Source organism: Mesocricetus auratus, unplaced genomic scaffold (assembly GCF_017639785.1).
Source record: "Mesocricetus auratus isolate SY011 unplaced genomic scaffold, BCM_Maur_2.0 Super-Scaffold_100006, whole genome shotgun sequence".
In the NCBI taxonomy this organism is placed as follows: domain Eukaryota; kingdom Metazoa; phylum Chordata; class Mammalia; order Rodentia; family Cricetidae; genus Mesocricetus; species Mesocricetus auratus.
The window spans coordinates 27,971,799-27,995,234 of record NW_024429190.1 but is presented as its reverse complement, the minus strand read 5'-3'; the positions used below and the strand labels follow the sequence as shown (position 1 = coordinate 27,995,234).

The 23,436-nt window shown below is 36.3% G+C and overlaps 1 protein-coding gene across 4 annotated transcripts in view; it reads right to left on the bottom strand.

Moving 5' to 3' along the window:
• Slit2 (slit guidance ligand 2) overlaps nt 1-23,436 on the bottom strand; it is a 313,096-nt gene that overhangs the window by 28,792 nt on the left and 260,868 nt on the right. For all 4 annotated transcript variants that reach the window (XM_040747061.1, XM_040747063.1, XM_040747062.1 and 1 more), the window contains 6 exons: nt 23,095-23,219; nt 22,867-22,964; nt 21,551-21,690; nt 6,238-6,331; nt 1,200-1,337; nt 867-1,107 (listed from right to left, as the gene is read on the bottom strand). In XM_040747061.1, coding sequence (XP_040602995.1) covers nt 867-1,107; nt 1,200-1,337; nt 6,238-6,331; nt 21,551-21,690; nt 22,867-22,964; nt 23,095-23,219 — 836 coding nt within the window. The remainder of the gene's footprint in view (nt 1-866; nt 1,108-1,199; nt 1,338-6,237; nt 6,332-21,550; nt 21,691-22,866; nt 22,965-23,094; nt 23,220-23,436) is intronic.

The following is a 23,436-nucleotide window of genomic DNA, read 5'->3' as shown; positions in this document are numbered from 1 at the left end:
TTAACCAAAATGGATTCTCCAAATCCATACAAAGTTATTTACTCTCATGCCATGGGCAGGAAGAAATAGGATATATCTGCTTTTATATTGCTTTTTTTCTTTTGGGGCTTTAAAAGGATTTAAATGTTATAATTGAAAAGCCCCAACACCAGTGAACCTCACTTAATTATTCAATGTGGCAAGAAATAGAAAGTGGATGGTGTGAAGAGAGATGTTGAAAGGAAATCTGCCTCTCTCCCGCGGTCCTTGTCTCATAATTTCAGAAGCCTTGCCCCTGTCAGTGTCAGGGTAAAAAAAATGAAAAATAAATGGGAGGAAGCCTATAGGAAGTGGGCAAGGTCATTTAAATTTGAAATATACTAAATAATTTTGCTTTCTGATTAAGCAAGAACTTAGCACTGGTTTGTCCAAATACTCTACACTTATTATCCTTAATCTAAAGTGTGCAATTCCACACTTTAGGCATGTGAAAGTTTTGCTTAATGGTAATTTCTTAATAGTAAGACATAAAAATGTTTGTTAATTCCATGCCTTTTCCTCAAGGCGCTGGAAGAATAGCTACAGGTGATGGTCATGTCAAGGTGTTTCCTCTCAACTGTGCGTTTCTCAGCTGTAAGTTTCCTAAGAAACACCTTTCCCATGTGCAGAATAAGGGTAGAGCCCTAAAAATTACTGGGCAAATACCTTCACTAAGAGGCAACTTTGGTGCCTCCCCTCCTACAAATCCCAACCCTTTAGTGAATTAATGTACTGGCTCTTGAAAGCAAAAATTCTGAAGCTTTTCACCCGGGGATGATATTCTTCACTCTGTCAGGCAGCTAAACGGACCCCCCAATCAGCTTTTCTCCTTGGAGATGACCTCTCACCTGAAGTGTAATGTTCGTCTGAGGCCAAACCTTGGCTGAAGGAATCTGAAGATAGGACTCTTTGTTTACAAAATTCACACTGACCAGTTTTTCACACTTCTCTCCCAGGTAGCCAGGCAAACACTGGCACACTGGTTCATTGATCCTGATGAGGCACTGAGCTCCATTCTGACAATCAAAATTATCACAGGGGCTGGTACGAGGGAGCACCATGGGTGGAGAAAACTCACAGAACAAACCACTGAGAAATACAAGGGAAAAACTCGGTTAGATTAGATGAGCTAGAGTCCTAGTGATATCTCCCTAAACACAGAAGCATACTCTCGTCCTCACCTGTAGCCTTCAGGACAGATGCACGTATAACCATTCACTGCGTCAGTACAGTGAGCACCATTTTTGCACTTGTTATCTTGGCAGTCGTCGAAGTCAATGTCACAGTGCTCACCAATATATCCTGGAGTGCAGTCACACCTATTTCACCAAGGAGATGAAATTTCAAACTTTTGACTGAGTCAAAGCATCACAGAAAGAAATGAGATTTTATCTGGGTAAAATGGCACCACCTTAACGTGAAAACATAATTAAGAGATGTCCAGAAAACTGCACAGGTTACACTGTGAAGCATGGTTTTCTTACTGTCAGGGGAATGCTAATTAACTCCTTAATGATCAGGGGCAACCTAAATCCAAACACAAAGAAGCTCACTGTAGCAGGGTTTTTATTTCCTTCCTTTCCCGTTCTCCACCTATATTACCTGAAGTATCCTTTATTTCTGTTCCTAATTCCATTGTTCATTTTGATAATGAAAGTCTTATATGTTAATTTATAAAGGAAATTTATAAACTTGCTGCAATCATCCTGCTTCTGACTCCTGAGTTCTGCAATTACAGTCATGTGCTACCATGACTGGCAAATTTACAAAGGATATTAAATATATTTCAAAAGTAGTAATGGTTTTATTTTGTCACAGACTAGAAACATTAGAACACAATATCAATGATGAAAAATGAAATTAACTATATTGGACACCCTGAGTTAAAATTATCATTATGGAAAAATTGGATTGAATTGACAGGTTGGGATCAAATACAGAATTTCTTTAGTCAAAGCATCTATCTATCTATCTATCTATCTATCTATCTATCTATCTATCTATCTATCTTTCTGTCTATCTATCTAATCCTGGGTGCAGTTTCTCTTCCCAGTAACTCCCCCCACCCACTCTGTTCTAATCTCCAGATTCACTCTTCCTCCATCTTGTTTAGGAAAGAACAGGCCTCTCATGGATATCAACAAAAGATGGCAGTAAGACTAAGCACCTCCCCAGGTATGAAGGTTGAGCCCCGAAACTCAGTAGGGAGAGTAGGGTCCTAAAAATTCTGGCATCAATTCTATGTGTGCTTCTTTAGCTTCGTCACTTGGAGTGTGTAGAGGCAGAAAAGGTGTTAATTCTACTAATGATGAAGGAATGGAGTGATACAGACTATACTCTTAGAGCATCTCCTTGGTGCAGTACACAGTCCAGTGAACTAGCATTCCAGCGTTCTACAGCTCAGAAACATTACACCAATTGTACAGATGAAGAAAGGGAATTGAATGGACATCTGTATTAATCTTTCTCTGTTTTCTGATTGTTGCTGTGATTTGTCCAGCTGTTTCCTCCTGTCATCCTAACCACCTGGCCATGATGAACTGTACACTGAATTATGAGCCAGGGTAAACTCCTTCATCTCCCAGCTGTTTTTGTCAGGCTGCTTTATCACATCACAAGGAGAAGAAACTAATACACGTCCCATAGATACCTTAACCCCCCTTTTTCACGTTAATGGCTAGAGTAACTATGATCTCTTAGCAAATGTATGATGCAGCTACATTTGCTCACTGTTTCTACATTAGCTCTCAGAACTCACTCATAATCTCCTCCCTATAGAATCTTAATATTGGGGAATAACATTCATTTATTTTCATTACACCTAAAATGTGGCATTTACCCTATACTCTGATTTTATGAGTTCAGCTTTTAAAATTCCAAATGAAATAACATCTTTCATCATCTGTCTTCCTATAATAGGTGTATTTCACATGCTATAAAACATAATTTTAGCTAAGGTATGTAAGTCTAAGTGTCCCCCTCTTATCTATAGAATGGCATAATAATTTCTGCTGTGCAAGCATGTTAAATATTAAATAAAATAGTATGTATAAAGTAATTAGTATATTGTTCTATATCTTCACCATCAATGAGCAATTCATATTTTCTTAACTATGAGTATTGATAACTCTAGAAATATCTTTATATGTATCCTTTACTAATAACACAGTATTCTATAAAAATTTAGTGTTTAAGTGAATAAAGATAGTTAGGAAAATACCTGATTGAATGTGCCATTACTGAGTGCCAAGGGTATTGTCTAAAGCTGCGATATCAGGTTATTTACTGGAGAGCTGATGTATTAAAACAAACGAGAGAATAGTTCTTCTAAGAGGGCCATTCAGGTTGCATGTATGGACTAGAAACAAAATGAGCTCACTGTGTAAACATGCTTGCACTGAAGGAAGCTGGTTGGTTTTAATACTAAATCACCATAACGTGAAGTAAACAGCAAGCTTGAAACTAAATGGACCCTAAGTGTTCATACACATTCTCAAATAGATGGACGAGGCCCTGGAAGAGAACTTCCATCAATGTTAATGTGGGCAGCGCCGCTGAAGTGCTGAGCACTAAAAAGAGAAGACACACTTTGAAATGCTCTGAATTATTTATCTGAGTAAAGAAAATCAAAGTAAAAGATAGGAGAACCACACGTTTTACCACAGTAGCTGTCTAGGAGATATTTTATGCCCTCTTTTTCCCCCAAACACTATTTTTTAAGCCCTTCAAAACTAGCAGCTATATCATGACTGATTATCCTGTCTTTCTCTTGTTTTAAAGCAGGAACATTTAAATAAGAATTCTCCAAATCTTCTATTACCAACAAATCCCATCACATCTCTTCAATTCTACTATCTGAGGGAGGATATACAGAATATAAAATATACTGTTTAGGACTCTAGATGTTAACTAAGAAAGATGTAGTCTTCAAAATACTGCTTATGGCATATCATGCTCTAAAAACATCCAAAGCAATTCAGGAGATTTATGAAATGTATAAGAAAGTATGAAAAGTAAAACCAGCTCTGGTAACTTAGTAATAAGAAAATGAAATTGAAGTAACATTACAACTTGTTCAAATAACATTTCTCAGTAAAGATTTTCTCTACTGGCTTCCCCTTGTTCACTTTTCAAGACCATTTTCTTTCTGTAGCTGTACTTCCCACAGTGTGCAATTATTTATAAGATGGGAGTAATAGCACTCACTCTGACTTAACCTGTTTGCAGCTCAAATACATACAGCTCTGAAATGAGCTCATGAATTACTGACTGCTGAAAGCAGTGGGCTTTCAAATCAGTCCTTCCAGAATCCAGCAATTCAGACTCTTGAGAGTATGCAACCTAATTGCTAGTAATAGAAAATACTTAATTAAGAATCAGTCCTTTGTTTAAGACAAGCTCTTCTCATTTAGAAGTTTTTCCATTAAGTCTTACTAATAACTTGTCTTAGAATTACACAAAGTTCTGTGAATTCTGTTTATCAGATACAGTGTCCCAGGAAATCATCTTTGTTAATTCTCTGCAAAGTGGTGGTGCTTACTTCACATACGAGATGTGGTTTTGACCCAACTTCAATTGTGGGCAGATCAAAGCCTTTAGGAGTTACAGCAATTTATCTACAGAGTTTTGTAGAATAAATTGCAATTCAGTATTGTGTATAAAATAAAAAAACATTAACAAGACTTTAGTTTTGGGCTAGAATTGTAAACTGAAATACATTGTAAGATGAACTCAGATCTACACTCATTCTTTCTCAATAGTGAAAATAATCAGTATGTGCTCCAACTATATCCATGTGCTCTAAAAATTTAGATTTTAAATCAAATTAATAATATTATCAAAAGAAAATTTTATAATTATTTAACTCAGTTTAACCTTTGATGGTAGCTACTGCATAAACACCAGCTATTGGAGTAGAAGAGATCTTTGCCACTTGTCTTATGTAAGAATGGCTTAATTCCTGAATATAGCTTTGTCATCCCCCCCAATATAGTCTACCTTCTGTTCCAAGGCAACTGAGGTACTAGTAAACTAGAAAACCTATTAGTAGGAATATGGCTTCCATGAATCACATAACCACAAAATATGAAGTCTGACTTCAGTTCTGCCAGTAAGATAACATGTGACCTTTGCTCAGCTGTTGGACATCTTTGGGCTAATGTTTCCTTGTTTTTCAAATGAAGATTTTCTATTTTTGGTTGTGAGCTACACTTTAATAGCTGAGTCATCTCTCCTGCCTTCCTCCAACTTGACATGCCATGACTGGCTGATATAGATGAAAGGCTGCCCTTTTCTCAAGAGAAAGGATGACTGGGCAGTTGGGAAGGGATGTTAGTGGACAGGACTGGGAGGAGAGGATGGAGGGAAGGGAAAATGTGACCAGCCTGGGAAAAATAATTAATAAAGAATTAAATTTCTTTAAAAATGAAGAATTTAATCTAAAACTTCTCACAGATCATCAACATATTTCAAAGTTGTAGCAAAGGTATCACCTAATTTAGAACGGAGAATATTTCAGAAACACTGCTGGAGGAAAATGATTTTGATAAATTTTTTAGCTCACATGAAGGAGCTCTTTACACAGTGTGAACCTGATGCCTTAGATTTCAGGAACAAGGTTAGTAATGGTCCTTATCAATAATACCAGCAAGGTCACAGTTGCAAGCTAGAAATAGGAGTAACCTGGCCACAGTGTCGTGCTTCTTTATCCAGCCTAGAGAGTCAGTTGACTGTTTTAGATCATAGACTTTTCAGTTACATAAAAATCAATTTCTCATTTTTAAAATAAGTTTACCAGGTAGAGGTAAGAAACTTAATTGGATTGGCCTTTAAATAAATGTAAGGAAGCTGATTCTAAGGTTGTTCTGTTCCACTACGGGCTTCCTAGACATTGTAGGAAACAAAAGTTTCCTAGTTTTATTTTTATTTTTTCAAGTGTGCTAATAAAGGTCTTTGGTGCACAGGAATATTTGCAAAACAGCCATAAGCACTAGGGTATATGTGACCAATTTTTCTCTTTTTTTAAATTTAACTTTTTAGGCATGTCACTTTCAGTTCCCTCTCCCTCCCCTCCTCCCCAACCCCCTAATCCTCCCAACCCCTCACCCCCACTCCATCTTTGGCAAAAGTGTGAAGCTAAGGATGGTAGAGGAGGCAGGTTCCTCAAGTAAAACCCCTAGCCCACACCTCACTGTGAACTCCAAGCTGCCCCAGACTTACGTGAATCCCTTAGGTGTCAAGATGCACTTGGAGTCATGCTGGCAGGGGTTCAGGTCCTGGGCACAGAAGTCCAGCTTTTCCTCACACAGCTCACCTGAAACAGGGGAGTAGTGTTACTTTTCCAAGGAAGGTGGGCAGGCTTCAAGCCAATAGGCTGCATCACAGCTCATGTTTGAAAATGAAGCACAATAGGGGACCCGCTCAAGATATGGGGTCAGAAGATCACAAGCCTATGTTCAATATTGGCTCTTCTGCTAAACAGTCTCCAGGCAATGCTGATAAAGTGGTGTGTGATTTGTATGCGACCCTATAGATATTACTGAATTAGGAAAAGGACATTTGAGCACTTAAAAATTTCCTTAATTTTTACATTTAATCACATGCTATTATTAATTGAAGTGTAAAATGTATACCCAAATGAATACCAAGAAACTATTCATAAGTAATTTATTCAAAGTGACTCGGGTCTATAATGAAAAATATATTTACCCCTGTCCCTGTAGTCTCCCTCATCATGCTTCTGGGTGGTAACAGAAGTGTATTCAATGGTGACTACTATCTTGACAAAATAACGGGATAGTTGTATATATTTTGACCTTAACATAAACAGGGTGATTTTTAAATTGAACAATTTGGAACATACTTCTTTTAATTGGTTTATGTTGTAGTTTTATGTTTGAAAATATAATCTTCGTCAGGTGTTGGTGGCTCACACCTTTAATCCCAGCACTTGGGAAGCAGAGGCAGGAAGATCCCTATGAGTTCGAGGCCAGCCTGGTCTACAGAGAAAGTTTCAAGACAGCCTCCAAAAACAACACAGAGAAACCCTATTTCGAAAAACCACCCAACTATACAAAAACATAATCTTCATATTCTTTAAGGTTTTCTAAATCTAGAGTAAAGCATTTTGGTTCTCTCTTACATGTCACTAAAAAGACTGATGAAATACTTATTAACCACTCCACTGTTTTATAAAGAAAAAAGAAAGTAAATGAGAGATAAATAGATAGATAGACAGAGACAGAGAGCACGAGAATATACTTTTCAAAGACTTTCAGATAGATTAAGATGTATAAGTTGTATCTATTAATGAAGAGTGAGAATATATCTCTGTTGGTCCTAAACACTCTCTAATAATTTTATAAATGAATAAACTATGAGCATAACCGTGTAGATAGTAGGTATGCTATATAGGACTGTATTCTTGATAATCTATGAGGAAACTTCTTCCAATGATTTGTGCTATTTCAAATACATTCAGCCTGGTATAATTTTCAACAGAAAGATTCTCTAATCATGGTGGAAGACTAGAAAGGCAATATTTCTAAAAAGTTTTTGTCACCCTCTGTTTTATTTATAAGTTAGCTTTTCAACTGTATTCGTTCAATAAATGAACAAATTGCTTCATCCACATAAGCAGTTGCTCACTTCCATCAAGAATGTTACTTTGCTAGTATGTGAATTTAGGAGCTGCAAGGCAGCCTTTTGTTGTAAAACACAGCATACTACTCATTGGCATAAAGGTCTGCCAACCAAATAAGGGTCATTTACTTATAATTCTAAGATCTTTCTATGATGCAAGTATAAAAATGCACTCATATATTATTATCATACTCTATCTTTCCATTTCTTAAAAAAGAACTTATTGTACTGCAACTCTCATTCATTTTTTCCCCCTAGGAGGATTTCTTTGTCTTTAAACCAGTGATAGAAAAGTTTAAACACATGCATACATGGTAAGGTACTTTTGAAACATTTTATTTAATGTTTGTAATTTCCAGTACTGCTACTGTAAGAGACTTTGATGGAATTATTCATTATATTCAACACCAGGGATATGAAAATCACCTGGGGGTACAGGATGTTTATAATAGTTCATATCAAAGAGTCTGTAAAATAAGATAATAGAGACCATTTGAGATAAGTAAAAGCATTAATCCTATGCAATTTTTAGCGTATCCCCAAATGTGAAGTTGCATTACAAATAATAAGGAAAGGCAAGGGGTTCCTTCTTCATTCACTTTAACTGTGGTCCAGCCACTGAATCATGGTCAACCATAGTTCATCAAGACTGTGGAGCTGTGATAGATGCCTGGGCTAGTAAGATAAAGTGAGCAGTTTTGCCTTTTGGTGGTTCCCAATGTAAAAGCAGAGAAGAATGCTGAACTAGGAAAAGAAAACACAGACTGTTTCTCATCTCTAAGTGAAAACATACAAAACAAAGAATTGACCTTCCCTTCTTACTAAGAAATTTCACTCTAGATTCCATATGTTAAGGAGTGCGGCAAGAGAAATAGCTCAGGAAATGCTTGCTGAACATATTGCCATATCCTTTGTGAATGGTTTTCCTCTAACTTAACAACAAAAGCAACCTTAATGTTATCATTTCTTATCTTTACATGAATAGCATAAAGTAGTATTAGCCATTACTGAAGTTGTACATAAGAATTTATGGGTTCTTTTTGGTGTGTGTGTGTGTGTGTATGTGTGTGTGTTTGTGTGTGTTTGTGTGTGTGGCCAATACACGGCTATTGAACTGACACTGATATTACTGGCTGATTATTTCATAGATAAAGAGGCTCTTGTAATCCCTAAGAAGTTCTTTATGTATTAACTTGGCATGAGGAAATGCCAGTCCATTTGGTTGGTTAAGGCCAATGTGCTTGTGTGACGGTTCATAGGCTGTATCCATCTACGACACAAGAGATACAGATTTAGACAGACTTTGACTTTGTGAATCTCAGGAAATCTTATTTGCTTTCTATTTTGAATTTTAAAAGTTCCAATAATAAATCAATAGTGTGGGGCACTGTAGTTTCTTGCCATTTCTGATTTCATTTTTGTTAAGCAAATTAATTTTCCCCATGTACCAGTTTTCAACATGGTAAGGAAAGGAGTTAGTAGATTGTTGCTATTTGTTTGTGTTGCTTTCCCATATTGCAGATGAAATAGTGAGCTGTGGTAGTTGGTGCTATGGCTGTCATTTAGGACAGGGACTGATGAGTGATACATTGTATGCAGTCATTAAATAGTTTACAACAACTGTTCAACCCAGAACATCCCAAGGACAGCACACTACATATGCATGTCCTAAATAGAGGTATTATTGTTTTTGTGACAAAGTCATGTCTAGTTCTTTGATTAGGTTTTCTGGGTATCTTTGATTGTCAAAAATTTGGGTTGGAAATAAACAAACTCTATATCATACTGCAGGAGCTGTGTAGGAGCATGGGAAGATGGTTTCCATGTACCTAAAAGAGTATGATTCCACCAAGTCCTACCATTGAGAAATAGCTGTAAGTCATCGGTTACTAAGCCCTCATGAAAATATTTTCATGATATTTCATGGTAATGTGACCATTCATTCTGACTTGCTCAGGACTGTCCCATTTTACATCTGCTGTTTTAGGATAATTACTACTACGACTGAAGTACACTTGCATGGATCCTCTGATTTGGATGAAAAAAAATGTGATGATCACTTCCTAGGTAGAATGGTAAAAAGTGGATCATCAGGTTTTACTTATAAGACCTGAATTCAGCTGAAGAATCACCCAGCAGAAGATTCTGAGAAGAATCTATTCTCATTGGTGAAAACAATACAAGGTTTTTTATGTTCCGTCTGAAACCATATGCAATATAAAACAAATATATGTTTGAAATGAACTAGTTTCATTTTCTGGACCTCTTTTTTTCATTGATAAAGGAGGTTTTACAATTGAAGATGTAAAGTTTAACTGTGTCGCTAAAATAGTCTTTTTGTGAAAGAGAAATTAACCTAAAGAGATGGATAGTGCAGATAGGAAAGTAACAGACAGCACTATGCTCAGCCAGACAATACAACATTATTTCATTCAGTGGGGAAAAGAAATGTCAGCACGAGCCCAGAGCCCCTGCAGCATGAAGAGAGCAAAGATGGAAGCCTCAGTGCAGTGTTAAGAAGTGCTGTTTTAGATAACTGGTGTTACTATTCTTTTTTTAAATACAACGGGGCTCTTAATGCTTATCATCCTTCTTAATTCCCTGGTCACATCATATCTTTTTTTTTCAAATGTCTTATTACAACTTACTGAAGTAGCCTTTAATGTTTGTTTTTTGCTGGGTTTTGTAATAATTCTTTAACAAATATGTGTATTTTAACACCACCCCATTTTTGCTAAATGGACTTTTACTTAATTACATTATCATTTATCTAAATGTCTTTACTTTTTATAGAATTCATAATGTTACTATCAGCCCAGCAAGGCTTTCCTATCAGATTTGCCTTTTGCAAAGAAAAGTAGACTGTTGCCTTCTAGATTTCTCCAAAAACACCTTAGTCTCAAAATGGAGCTGCCAAGACATGTAACCTGACCAGCTTTCTTCCTCTACTTAAAAAAGTTTTCTTTCATATTTGAGATTACAATATGATAACATCACTTCCCCCTTCTCCTTTCTCCTTCCACACTTTCCCATACACACCTGCTTGCTGTCTTTAGAATCCATGGTCTCATTTTTTCATTAAGTGTTATTACAAGCACATATGTATATGCATATACATGTATATTTCTAACTGTATGCTCCGTCTATATAAATGCTATTTGTATGTTTGTTTTCAAGGCTGAACATTGGTAATGGATAACCACATGGTGTTCTCTTCCTTGGGGAAGATTATTTCTCGCACTCTCAGCATTCTTTGCTTTACTGAAGTACTTTGAATGTGAGGCCTCCTGGGTTTTCCTCATTCACTTTGCAAGTATACTGCCATTGTCTTTGTTCTCACACTTAGGCAGTCATGTTGGTGAGACTTGTGGAATTTATCTTCTGTCAATAGTAGGAGACAGTATCACGTCAAACCCCCTGACACTCTGGTCCTTATACTCTTTCTGCCCTTTATTCTATAATGTTCCCCGAGCCTTAGGTGTGGGTGTGTTTTATAGATGTATACACTGGGAATGGTTTCCACAGCTTTGAATTTAGATTGGTTGTGGTTTTTTGTAATGGTATCCATCTGTTCAGAAGAGAAGTTTGCTTGATGAGGGGTGAGGACTACACTTATTTGTGTCACCCCATATTTTTAAAAGCCAGGCATGTATCAGACCCTGTGAACATGTTTGGGCTATAATGGTGATGGCAATGAAAAGTTTCTCACATTTTTACTGAATTTGTCCGTGAGGGAGTGGCGAAAGAGAAACATTGATTCATCATATCACAACCACAAATAACAATGCCTATGACTTGAATGCTGAGAAAGAAAGTTTCCTAGTGCTCTCAAATATGCTGTGGGGAAGAACGGATTGGGATTTCTGAACGAGAGAGATTTAGAGATGATGTAGGAGGCTCCTTGTAGAAAGGTAGAGGGTGAAGTGATGAGAGATCAGGAGTGACCTAGGGATAGCAGCATTCCAGGGGAATCAGTAATGGGCACAGTCTTTTCTTATATAGCTAGCTACCTTAGCAGAAGTAAAACAAAGGAAAAAAAACATTTCAAAAGGTATGGGGAAGACAATGGACTTCTTACTATCCACAAAATAATTCAGTCATTTCTGTGGCAGGATCACTATTTCTGGAGTTTTTCACCTTGAATTCACTGTTTAAACTATTCATTTTTATACAAATTGGAGGAATACAGAAGGGTACTTAATTAATAAATGAGTGAGAGTCTAACCAAATTTTCCAGTACACCAAACATTGAATTCCAGCTAGGAATATCTATAAAAAAAGACAAATAAAGGACAAGGTGTTGATGGGGATTCAACTAGTACTTTCTACTATGATTAACATCTGCCAATTCAACTGGATCTATTTCTCCATTTGCTTAAAGATATTTGATCCGGGAGTCAATTCTAACAATTATGGATGCATGAATGCATGGGAGGATATGAGAGGATGACAATGCAGGCTATTCTTAAATCTGATCAAAGCAGGTTTTTTTGACTGTACTAAGGAGTATCATTAATATTGATATGACGGACAGGGATCACAGGGCAGCGAGCTGAATAAACTGAATCAGAATTTTAGCATTAAACTTAATCAGTTCTGACATTTTAAATACAATTGTGACAAGGGAGGAAGTCTGGCTAAATTCCTGAAAGAATTCCCAGGATACACACTTCTGCAAAATAAAACACAGCACCCTTAAAAAAGTTTGTGCTTTTGGATAGATGGTACTAATTTTGTCATATCTACGTTAGATCTGCAAGTGAAGGTGTTGAAATAAGCAACCCACCAGATAAAGTACATAGAATTTTATTCTTTAAAATATAGCGTGTGAGGGCAAGGTGTTCTTTTATGTACTGCTTTGGAAATATCCATTCCCATCAATCATGTACTCAGCAGAAAAAAAATGTGAAAGGTTAGTACAGGATTACTTGCTTCTTGTGGGAAAATTCTTTTTAAATGTTAACGAAGGCATAGAAGGCACAGGTGACCTAAAGGAGCAACAGCATAAAACAGCTGGAGACTGTGTTCTGAGGCACACGTACCCAGAACATTATCCTAGGTCGGCCATCTGCTGCCTCTTAGACAATTTTACAATTTCCTTTGTAGAAAAATGATTATGACTGTAGAAAATCAAGGAGATGAACTCAGGAACAGAGGGACTTTGCATATTAGCCCACAAATGGCATGTTTGAGAATGGTTAGGACAAACAGACCTCAGTGTTTCTTTTTAAAACTAAAAGGAGAATCTCATATAAGTTGTAGGTGTCCCATTTGTTCTCCCTTGAAGAAAGCAGAGTCAGCCTTGAGATTCCCGGGTGGTTGTTCCAGTAACCACTGTTTATACTCAACCTCATATATAAAATGGACTAGGATTTGCTTAAACTTAGGAATATCTATTAAGATTTATTTTATTATTTTTAAATTATGTGTGTGTGTGTGGTGTGTTCACATGTGCACCTGTGTGTGTTCATGTGTGCACTTGAGCACATCAATACAGTTTGTGGATGTGAGGGCAGTGCCTGGAAGTCCATGGGTGGGGGGGGAGGGTGGTGGGCTAGAAATTTAATTCAGTGATAGGGTTTTTGCCTAGCAAGCATAAGGCCCTGGGTTCAGTTCTCAGCTGAAAAGAAAGAGAAAAAAAAGAAAAAGGAAGGAAGAAAGGAAGAAAGAAAGAAAAGAAAGAAAGAAAGGAAAAAGGAAAGAGAAGGCATTGGATTTCTTAGAGCTGGAGTTCAGCTGGTTGTGACCTGCATGGTATGAGTGATGGGAACCGAACCCAGGTCTTCTGCAAGTGTAGCTAGTGCTTTTGATCACTGTGTCATCTCCCCAACTCTTTGTCTCACACATTTTAAACCAGCTCTAGATTACACAGTCTGTCTTAAACAATGTAAAAGCAAATGGTTGCTATACTATAAAGTATTAGAACAAGAAATTAGCATTTTCCTGATATATTCCTGATCCATGGTTGGTTAAATGTACAGATGAGCAATCTTAGACATGAAGGATAACTGCATTTATGATTTCTTCTTATTCATTGACCTAAGTTAGGTGTATGTTATTAAATGTATTAAAATTTTCAGTTTTAGGCACCAGAGCATATTGGTGAAGTCAAGTAAATGTCAAGTTTCCTGTGCAAATATTTTGTATGCTTAATAGTGATAAGAGCAATGACTGACCTAACTTGTCAGTAAGTGAGGAATGATTTATGATGAGAAAGTTCCTGGGAATTTTCTTCAACAATACACTGTTTTCGAGGGCCCACCATTCTGGAACTTGTTTTCTCAATTAGAAATAACTAATTGACCATCAAGATGTGACTATGAACTATCCAGATGGCCCTCATTATCTAAAGTTAATGAAGTTTAGTCATTAGTATAGGAGTACAGGGGAGTGGTGTAGAGGGCTGTGACATCTTGAAGATACATGAGCTACTGACAGCTGTTCTTTCTCTGAAATGTGTACCAAATGTGGTTTGTGCATGATGGTGGTCATGCTACAGGCAAACTGCATGAAATAAAGTGAATCACAATTCAGCATAGAAAAGATCGAGAGAATGTGCTACACTGCCAGGCTCTTCTAGATGCTTCATAGAACGAAAGAGAAGTGTGTGTGTGTGTGTGTGTGTGTGTGCGTGTGTGTGCGTGTGTGTGCGTGTGTGTGTGTGTCTGTGTGTCTGTGTGTGTGAGTGTGAATATTTGTTTTCTAAATGAAAGTATAAACAGTTGTTCAATCATGCTTGATTACCACACAGTATGATCAGTGTTCACAGTGACAAAGTCTATTTCTAGTAACATCTTTATGCTTAGTTGTGAATGTACAAGAGATATGAGAAGCAATGGCTTTGCAGCAGTAATGTCTGTGACCTGATTTGAACCTGCAGCTGAAAACCACAGCTAGGATTGGCTGGGTGAACATGGAATGCTTGTGGGTCTTGTATCACTTTCAATATTTAGCACAGTGTCCTGCTTTGGATATTTTCTCAGCAAACATCTTATGTACCTTTAGATGGCAAACCTTACTTCTCCAAATAAACAAATCTAAAAAGGGGTGTTTTTTAAATACTCCCTCCATAGATCTCTATGGATGAAGAATTTAACCAATTTCAACAGCTACTCCATGTCCAAAAAAAAAAAAAAAAAAAAAGAAAAGAAAAAAAAAAGGATTCCCTTTGCAAAGTAAATAAATCCAAATCAGATGGAATAAGACTGGTTAAGTTAAAGTGTTGTTCTGGAATCAGTGGGCACTGCTTGTGAACTAACAGAGCAAACAATTCCTCTTAAATGTTTTCTGAGATTCAAATGCATTTAAGAGAGATCTGCAAGGTTGGAAAATGAATAGAAACCACATGACCTTGCAAGACTGCCAAAGCACATTTCCAGTTAAAGTGGTTAAAGGAAACTACAGCATTAGCTTTCCTTATTGGAAGACCTCAGCTATGTTCATAACAATATTGACCTTGAAATGCAGATCTTGAATATTTTGATGCAGGTGAAACAATGGTAGTTCCCTCTTCCGAAGAGATCACAAATACTGAAAATAATCCACAGAGCCTAAAAATACCATCAAGAGCCCTTCAGCTTTCAATATGTCCTTGTCCAACATATTCGGTATGTCCTTTTATAGGTGTCAATATTTGCAAGGGCTAAGATAAATGACCACCTAGCTCTAAATGCAGTGTTTGTCCTTACAATGAGTATAAAAATTAGAAACTTAAAAATAAAATAAATTTAGGGAAATAATACAGAAAAAGCTGTTTTATGGGCACATTTTCCAGGTTAAATTATCTACTAAATTTCAATTCTACTGCCTGAAGGAAATGGCATCAGACAATCTAAATAATGCAAAAATTGTCAAAGCAACCGTTTCAGAAGTATGAAAATTTCCAATCACAACCTCTTTATCAGGTTGTTATTCTCAAACATTTACATGGAAGAGTAAAGGAGTCATTATTTCTGTGTCACAGAAGAAAATAACTGAACCAGAGAAGCCCTAGATTTTACAGATGTTTGTTCCATGATATGACGTCTAAAGACTAGGCATTTCAGTTCCCTGTACCAACTATCAATTATCCTGGGGCAAAGTGTAACCTTGTTTTCAGAATTATTGTTTAGGCACTGATTAGGCCCTTTCTCTAATTTGCATCTAATAAAATAAATTGCCTTCATGCATTTGAGTTTTGGGACCATAATTAATTGTTTCATAGGTCCACAAGAATGACTGTGTCTAGCAATCAGATGAAACAGCAAGAAAAGCTTGTTTTGCATAAGCAACTAGCAATACTGTGTGATAAGAAAAGTAGCCAAGACTGGAAGTAGCTTCAAGTGGAACAGATTCTAGCAAAAGGTGTGTAGGTTACATTGGATGCTGTATGTTCAAGTAGACACTAAGATGGTGCATATTCTTAGTAAGTGACACTGTATCATAAAGTATCATTTATTTACAACATTCAGCATTTTTCTGTCTATATGTATAGACTTAAAATTACTACTATTTCATCCAACAACAAAGGCTTAATTTTAAAAGAAAATTAAATCGGCAGCAAATTCTTTGCAATAACAACATTTTATAAACGTAAGTGCCAAGTACAGTCAACACACAAAACCACATGGTGACTCAAAGCAATGCTGAACTGACAAGGATGTTTTTGAGAATATGTACACATTAGTAATTGAGTATATATTCCTGTGACAGAATAAATTATGTTGTGATTTGGAGATAAAGCTGGCTTTAGGCAGATCATCAATAGTTTTTGTACTTATAAAATGGAAAGATGACACTAAACCAAGGATACTGTATTGAATACATTAGCAGATGCATAGCAAGGCATGTTTTTTATCTAGCAGTTGAAACCATTTTTTTATGTTTTCCAATTCCACTCTCCATACAATATAACTAAGTGAGCAAACACAGTAATCACTTGAACACAGCAACAGAAAAGGAAGTGGTCAACAACAAATGAGAAGGAGGTACTCTATATCTCTACATCATCCTTAGAATCCTGCAAGTGCTTCCTGTATACCAGGACCAATCAAGACTAGCATACACTGTTGTTTTCTGCACTTGGGACCTGGAGTGTTTTACACACTTGAATGACTAAGAAGCAATGGCATTAGCGAGAATGCTTGGTCTTTAAGACACATGTTCATGAAGATGCCAAGACATGCTTTTATCATGGATAGTGATCTACCAACTGTATGGCCCCTTCTCAGTTCTGGGTGTGTTTGGAAGACCAGCAACAACACTGATGTTGGTGACTATGCACAAAACATTCTAATGCCTTAAGAAAACTACTTAGAACTTAATTCAGTAATATCAATTTGACAGTTTCATCATATAAATCGATCTCTTTGGCTTTGTAATATTGATTTGGTAAGATATTTTATCTATAATTCATTGTTTATTCATATACATGTATAGAAAACACATTTTATCAACACATTATTTACATCTCTATTCAAAATATATATATACAAATATAACTTATTTTTAGTTTTATATTTACTTTTTTGTAGTGCTGGGGTTGAAAGTAGGATCTTTTACATGCTAAGCAAGCCTCTTATCATTGAAATGCAACCCCATTCATGTTGTATAAAATGCTTCAACTACTACATACATTTTCAGATATTTTTCATAAGACATAATATTAAAACTGTGGACTTAAACTTATGAGAAAGTTTTCACTACTTTAAACATTTTTACTAAGTAGAGTATATATACTGTGATAAAAGACCTATGCTTTCATTATATGAATAATACATTTTCACGATATCTTTAAAAATGTAAAGCATATAGACAAGTAGGAAATAGAAAACAAGATCTAATTTTTAGACAATTTCCCCCACTCAGGGTAAGTGAGAAAACTAGAAATTAAGTGCATTTCAACGAACCTTCTTATAGTTTCATGCAGCTATACATATATCAAGGATCTCTAGGAATGATTTGACATACAGCCTTCTGACTTCGCCTCTTGTCAGCATCTTTCCCCAGCACACCCAGTAAAAAGATCCAAAAGACAGAGACGACTAAGGGAAAAACCATAATAGACTTAAAAAGAGAAACTAACCTTTTTCCACCTCATTCAGATTAGCAGCTGGCAGCGACAAAGACAGAAGAGACAAAAGACATTTTACATTGCAATGCAACAGTAGCACACAGGAAGCCAAGGCGCAGCATTAACAACAGAGAAGCCAGAATGGGAGAGCAAACTGGAGCCAGGCTTAAAACTTCCCTACAGCTGGCCAAACACACAAATGTGGAGAAGAGCAGGGCAAAAGTAAAGGCCACCATAGAGGGCTAGAGACTGGCCTGTAAACTCGGTGATTAACACCTGCAGCTCTACGGTAGTAGATGTGAAGCAGACATTCGTGCAGGGGCCCAGAGACGAAATTCGAAAGTTAAAGAGTTCTTTTTCCATAAGACAGTCTCTGAGAATATACACACCCAGCTAATACAGACCCTATGTGGCCCTGTGAGAGTAGGATTATTGAAGGCACATATTGCTGACAAAATAGATTGAGAATTAGGACAATTAGAAAACATCCCTTAGCCAAATGTTTACTATTGCAAAACTTTATTTTTCCCAGATCAGTTACAAATCTAATACTATCTAAGAAAAGTATTGTGGACATACCATATTCAGAAATTTCAGCTTATACATTATAAGTTAATCCAACTTCAGAATGCCTTAAAAACTGTCCTACAAAAAATGTTTTGTTTTTTTGAAAAGCATACAGCAATAACTATGGAAAAGGTAAACAAATCAAGTTCCCGAATCTATAAAGCTAAATTAAATACACAGAATTATGGGTAAACAGTTATATCTTCAAATCCTTATTTTCCCCATACTGATTTTAATATAGAATTATAGGTAACTAAATTTTCAAAATTTAACCTTTCCTGAGTAATATTAGCATTGAGGTGTCTTCCAGCTAGGAGAGTTGAAAGTGGGCCTAATATGTAGACAATAATAAACATGATTATTAAAGTGGGGAGGGTTAAGTGAAATTTAGATAGCTGAAAAACACTATTGACTCATACAGTTTATGCTATCAATCTTTATAGCAGGAGAGCGCAGGGAATAATTCATTAACTACATGCTGTGATGTCTGGTTACTCTGGGTTTAACTCTGCCTCTATATATTGCTAAATGTTGGTCTATCTTATTTCAAGTATTTTCAGCCCAGATCTACAGGCTGTCTGTCCTGATTCCCTTGTCAGATTCTTTCCAGGTTTCTGGATTTTCTCCATTGACCAGTGTTCATTTTGACATAGATGTTAAATGCAAACATTGTCACCATGATGATTTACAGGCTTTCCCAGTGAAGCCTTATTTGCTGCTATCAAATAGAATTCATCTTTTCACTGTATGGCTTTGAGGTACAGGGTAAAAGAAATAAAAACTCAAAGAAAAAGCAATTGGCACCATTATTATTATATCCTGTGAGTATAGAAGGGTTTCTGTCCATGTAATTCACACTCATTTATCAGATTCCATCGTAAATGTAAAACAATAAAGTCACATCATAAGGAAATAACTCTGTAATTGAAGACAAGGGTTAAACAGGACACAGAATTCTAGATTCTGACTTAAGCTTTGCTGTAAACGAAGGTCACCTATATGCCACCAATCTCAGAATCTGAAGATGGTTGTTTGACATTTTGTAAATGCACTCATTTCAGATGTTCACAAAACTCTACAGGTAAGAGATGAGTTATGAGTTATTCTATTTAGATAGCTTCTCTATTGCCAAGTTGTCAAATCTTTCATGACCCAAGGGACCCAGTCCAATGTAATAAATGTAGGATCTCTGCCCTGTGTCATGAACAGTCTCCAGTTCAATATTTGTAATGATCCTTTGTCCAAATTAAGGCAAAGCAATATTTGTAATACCTACATGTAAAAGGAACAATGTTGCCTAGGTTCATTTTCAGAGCCAAATGACTCTGACAGATAGTTATGGTGGGGTTCCTTCATAACAACTTTTATGAATGTTACATTTTGGCAAAGAATTGGTCTGTCTAAGCTTTGAATTATTGTGATAGAGTGCAAGGAATAAAATCTGACATAGTTGGAGAGGGGAGATTGCATCACTCTTCTCAGAGGAGGGCACACAGAAATGAATTCCTCAGGGGGGCACACAAGTGCTTGGGAACTGAAGCAGGTCAAGTAAGAGAAACACTCAAAAATGGTGAGAATCATCCGAATAAGAAGGAGGAAGTTGAACACCAGTGCAGCAGGACGTGCTCCCAACTAACTTGCATGTGTTTACACCTTATGCAAATCATCATAGACAGACATACAAGGACCTTAGCACACATGTGATCTCAAGGTTCAGTTTCACCAGGAAGAAAATGTGTATAAGTTCCTGGTTTCTGTGCTCAGTACTACATAGAGAGCTTTAATAACCATATAAAACTTGGGGGCCCACTTCTCTGATGAAATCAAATAGAATAGGAGTTCCAAATATAAGTGGGTTCATACGCCTTTGCCTTGAGCTGAACAATGAAGGAGATAGAAAGAAACCTACTCTAGCATGACAAAGAAACAGATTCTTGTTTAACCCAGAACTTCCTAAACACATACAACTGGCCAAGCCAATAGATTTCAGACCCTCAGGCTATGTATAAGGGATTTAAATCTATGGACATAAGCTAATAGAAGATATCTGACACATGAAACAGTGACAGACATGGGTGGGCAAACCTGTGTAACAACTAAAGTCTGTCTGGCATACACTTGCTACACTTTGTTAATGCAAAACAGTAAAGAATGATCAAATTCTGACTTCTTGTATGATATCTACATATGTATATATGTACGTGTGTATGTATCTATCTATTATCTATATTCAGTGCTTTACTGGTGTGACTCCATCGAAAGGGCAACATCTAAGCACATCTATGTTGTTAAAACTGAACCTCATTACTCTATGTTGCATTTTCCCATAATAAAGTTATTTAGTATAATGTGAATTTTTGTGTTTTCCATAGCAAGAAATTTCAAAGATTATTCCTTCTGAATTCTGGGAAAGTTTATTACAAAAACATGGTTTTATTTGATGCTTAGATATATTAATCTTAGCTACCTAGATAATAATTCACTATTTGAAATTATTAGCTTTGAACTATTATATGAAAATAAATACAACAAATAAAAACCTCGAGTAAAATTAAAATGGTAGCTCCTGAAACAATGAGAGAATCTACTTCTGTGTTTATATTTAGTAATAATACAGGTGCTATTTTCTTTCTTCATCACCTCTGGATGCTTTGTTAAAGAAAAAGCTGATTATGGCATTTCTTATACACAGCCACACAAACACATGGTATTCTTTCAAAATAGACAAGGCAGAGATTTGATGCTGACTTTATAGAAAATTGGTCTAAATTGAGAAGAGAGTTTAGCAAATTGATCAGGTTTATTAACCTGAAGACTCCATCTTTTTTATGGAGAACCTACTGAAGGACAGAGCTTACTGGAGATAAACTTCCACTACTGAAGAGGTAGTCTGGACATTATTAATTTCAAATGCTGAATCGTGCTTTAGCTATGTTAAGATATACACAAAACACATATATGGGCAAAGTAGCCCGTACAGAGAAAGTGGTTTGAATGGGAATGTCATTGAATTGTGGGTCCAAAAGTTTCAGCATGATGGCATCCTCTTTTATTCTCCTAGAGATCATAACCTTAAAAGATGGGTGCATGGATAGAACTGAGCTTGCTGCATCTTTTATTTGGTGGGGTGAAGTTCCCCTTATGTATTTCTATTATTGCAATTAAATTTTCCAGTTATTGAATAATAAGGGCTTGGTAAATAAATATAATAGTGTGATGATGCTTTCAAATTGATACACTGATTGATGACATAACATTTCCTATTCTTCATACCTGTGTATTCTGGTGGGCAAAGGCACGTGTAGTTGTTAATTCCATCAACACATGTAGAATTATTCTCACAGTCATTATCTTCACAATCATCAATATTGACTTCACAGTTTTCTCCTTCAAATCCATCAGCACAACTACACCTAAACATCATGGGAGAAAGACAAGAAACTATTTTGGGTGCATTTTAAGACCTTGTGGTCAAAATATTTTTGAAAATCATAAACAACAATTGGAAAGCTTTTAATACATGAAATTGAAATTTAATTGATTTTTAAAAACCTATGATATTACATAGCACTAGATAACAAACCAGAAAACATTTATAATGGAAATTATGAGTGCTAAAAACTGGCAAATGGCTCCATCAGCTTACAAGTCAATAAAACCCAACACATTTTCAAGTCCAAAGGACAAGAAAAATTTCTTCCACTGTCCTAGATACACTTATTCTCGAGTTGGGTATAATTCATGCTCTTTGTTTAGAAATAAGAAAGAACTGGTCCTAACATTGTAACTAATTTTTATTATTTTAGAATTTCATACATGGATATAATATGTTTTTGTTGAATCCATCCTCTTTGACTCCCATTAAATTCTTCCCTTATCATCCCATCATGCTTCCTAAATAACTTCATGTACTTTCTCTTATATTTTAATCCACAAATTCCATTTAGTTCTGTGAACTAAAACATGAGTAGCCTTTCAAAGGCTACAACCTTGAAGGAAACCGACTCTCACTCTATCAGCAGGCATCAATAGCCAATAGTGCTTCAGCTACGGGTGGAATTTATGAGCCTCTTTCCACTCATTCTTGGATTTTGCTTGATCTGATAACTCACAGGTATTGTGTTCAGTGATTCAGAGCACATATTGCTCCTCCAAATGACCCAAGTTTTCTTCCCAGCACCCACATCAGGCAATCACCTATAACTCCAACTATGAGAAAATCACCACTTCTGCCTCTGTTTAGCAAATGCATTCAGATACACACACACACACACACACACACACACACACACACACACACACACACACAAACACTCACATGATTAAGATCAAAAGTGTGTCTATTTTTTAAAATTGTATCATCTGTAATTTTATGTGCAATGGCCTTGATGGTTTGTAACAATAAATAAATGTAAGAATTACTTTTTGCAACTATAAGATTTGAACATTTTCGAAATTAATATATGCAGTTTGTACACTAACATTCTTCTTGAAACAATGGCTTCTTATTTGAAAACGACTGAGCATGTTTCTTTGGTTACTTTTATTACACTACTTCAGACAAAGGAGATGGCAGCCAGGCTACTTACCAGAATCCATCATTCTCTCCTTCTTTTAAATGGCAAGTTCCTCCATGTTTGCATGGGCTACTGATACAGGCATGGATGGGAACATCACAGTCTTGCCCCTGGAGAAGAAATGCACATTGTTAAGGAAGGCACAAATAAAACAAGCTAGCTCTTCGAACACAGAGAAAGGAGAGTAGAAAGAAGATACACAACGGGAAGTGATGTCTCTCAACTCTAATTTCTACCTACCTTGAAACCATACGGACAGGTGCATCGATAAAAATCAACTGGGTCGTTGTTACAGGTGCCATCATTTTTACATGGATTTGATAAACAGGGGTTACACTTAGCTTGAATATTAATATCCACAGGACCTACAATTTAATAGAAAAATATGAGAAATAATGGATCCTCTTTTGTCATGACCTAAATGCATTTATATTCCTTAATAGAGCCGTAAGATTTGTGTAAAGCTATTTGTCACTCTATTTTACATGATTCTCTTCTATGGAAATCAGTATCATTACATCATGCCCAGGAATGCCAAAGGAGGCCCTGTAACTTTGAGGAATATGAGACTTCTGAGTATCA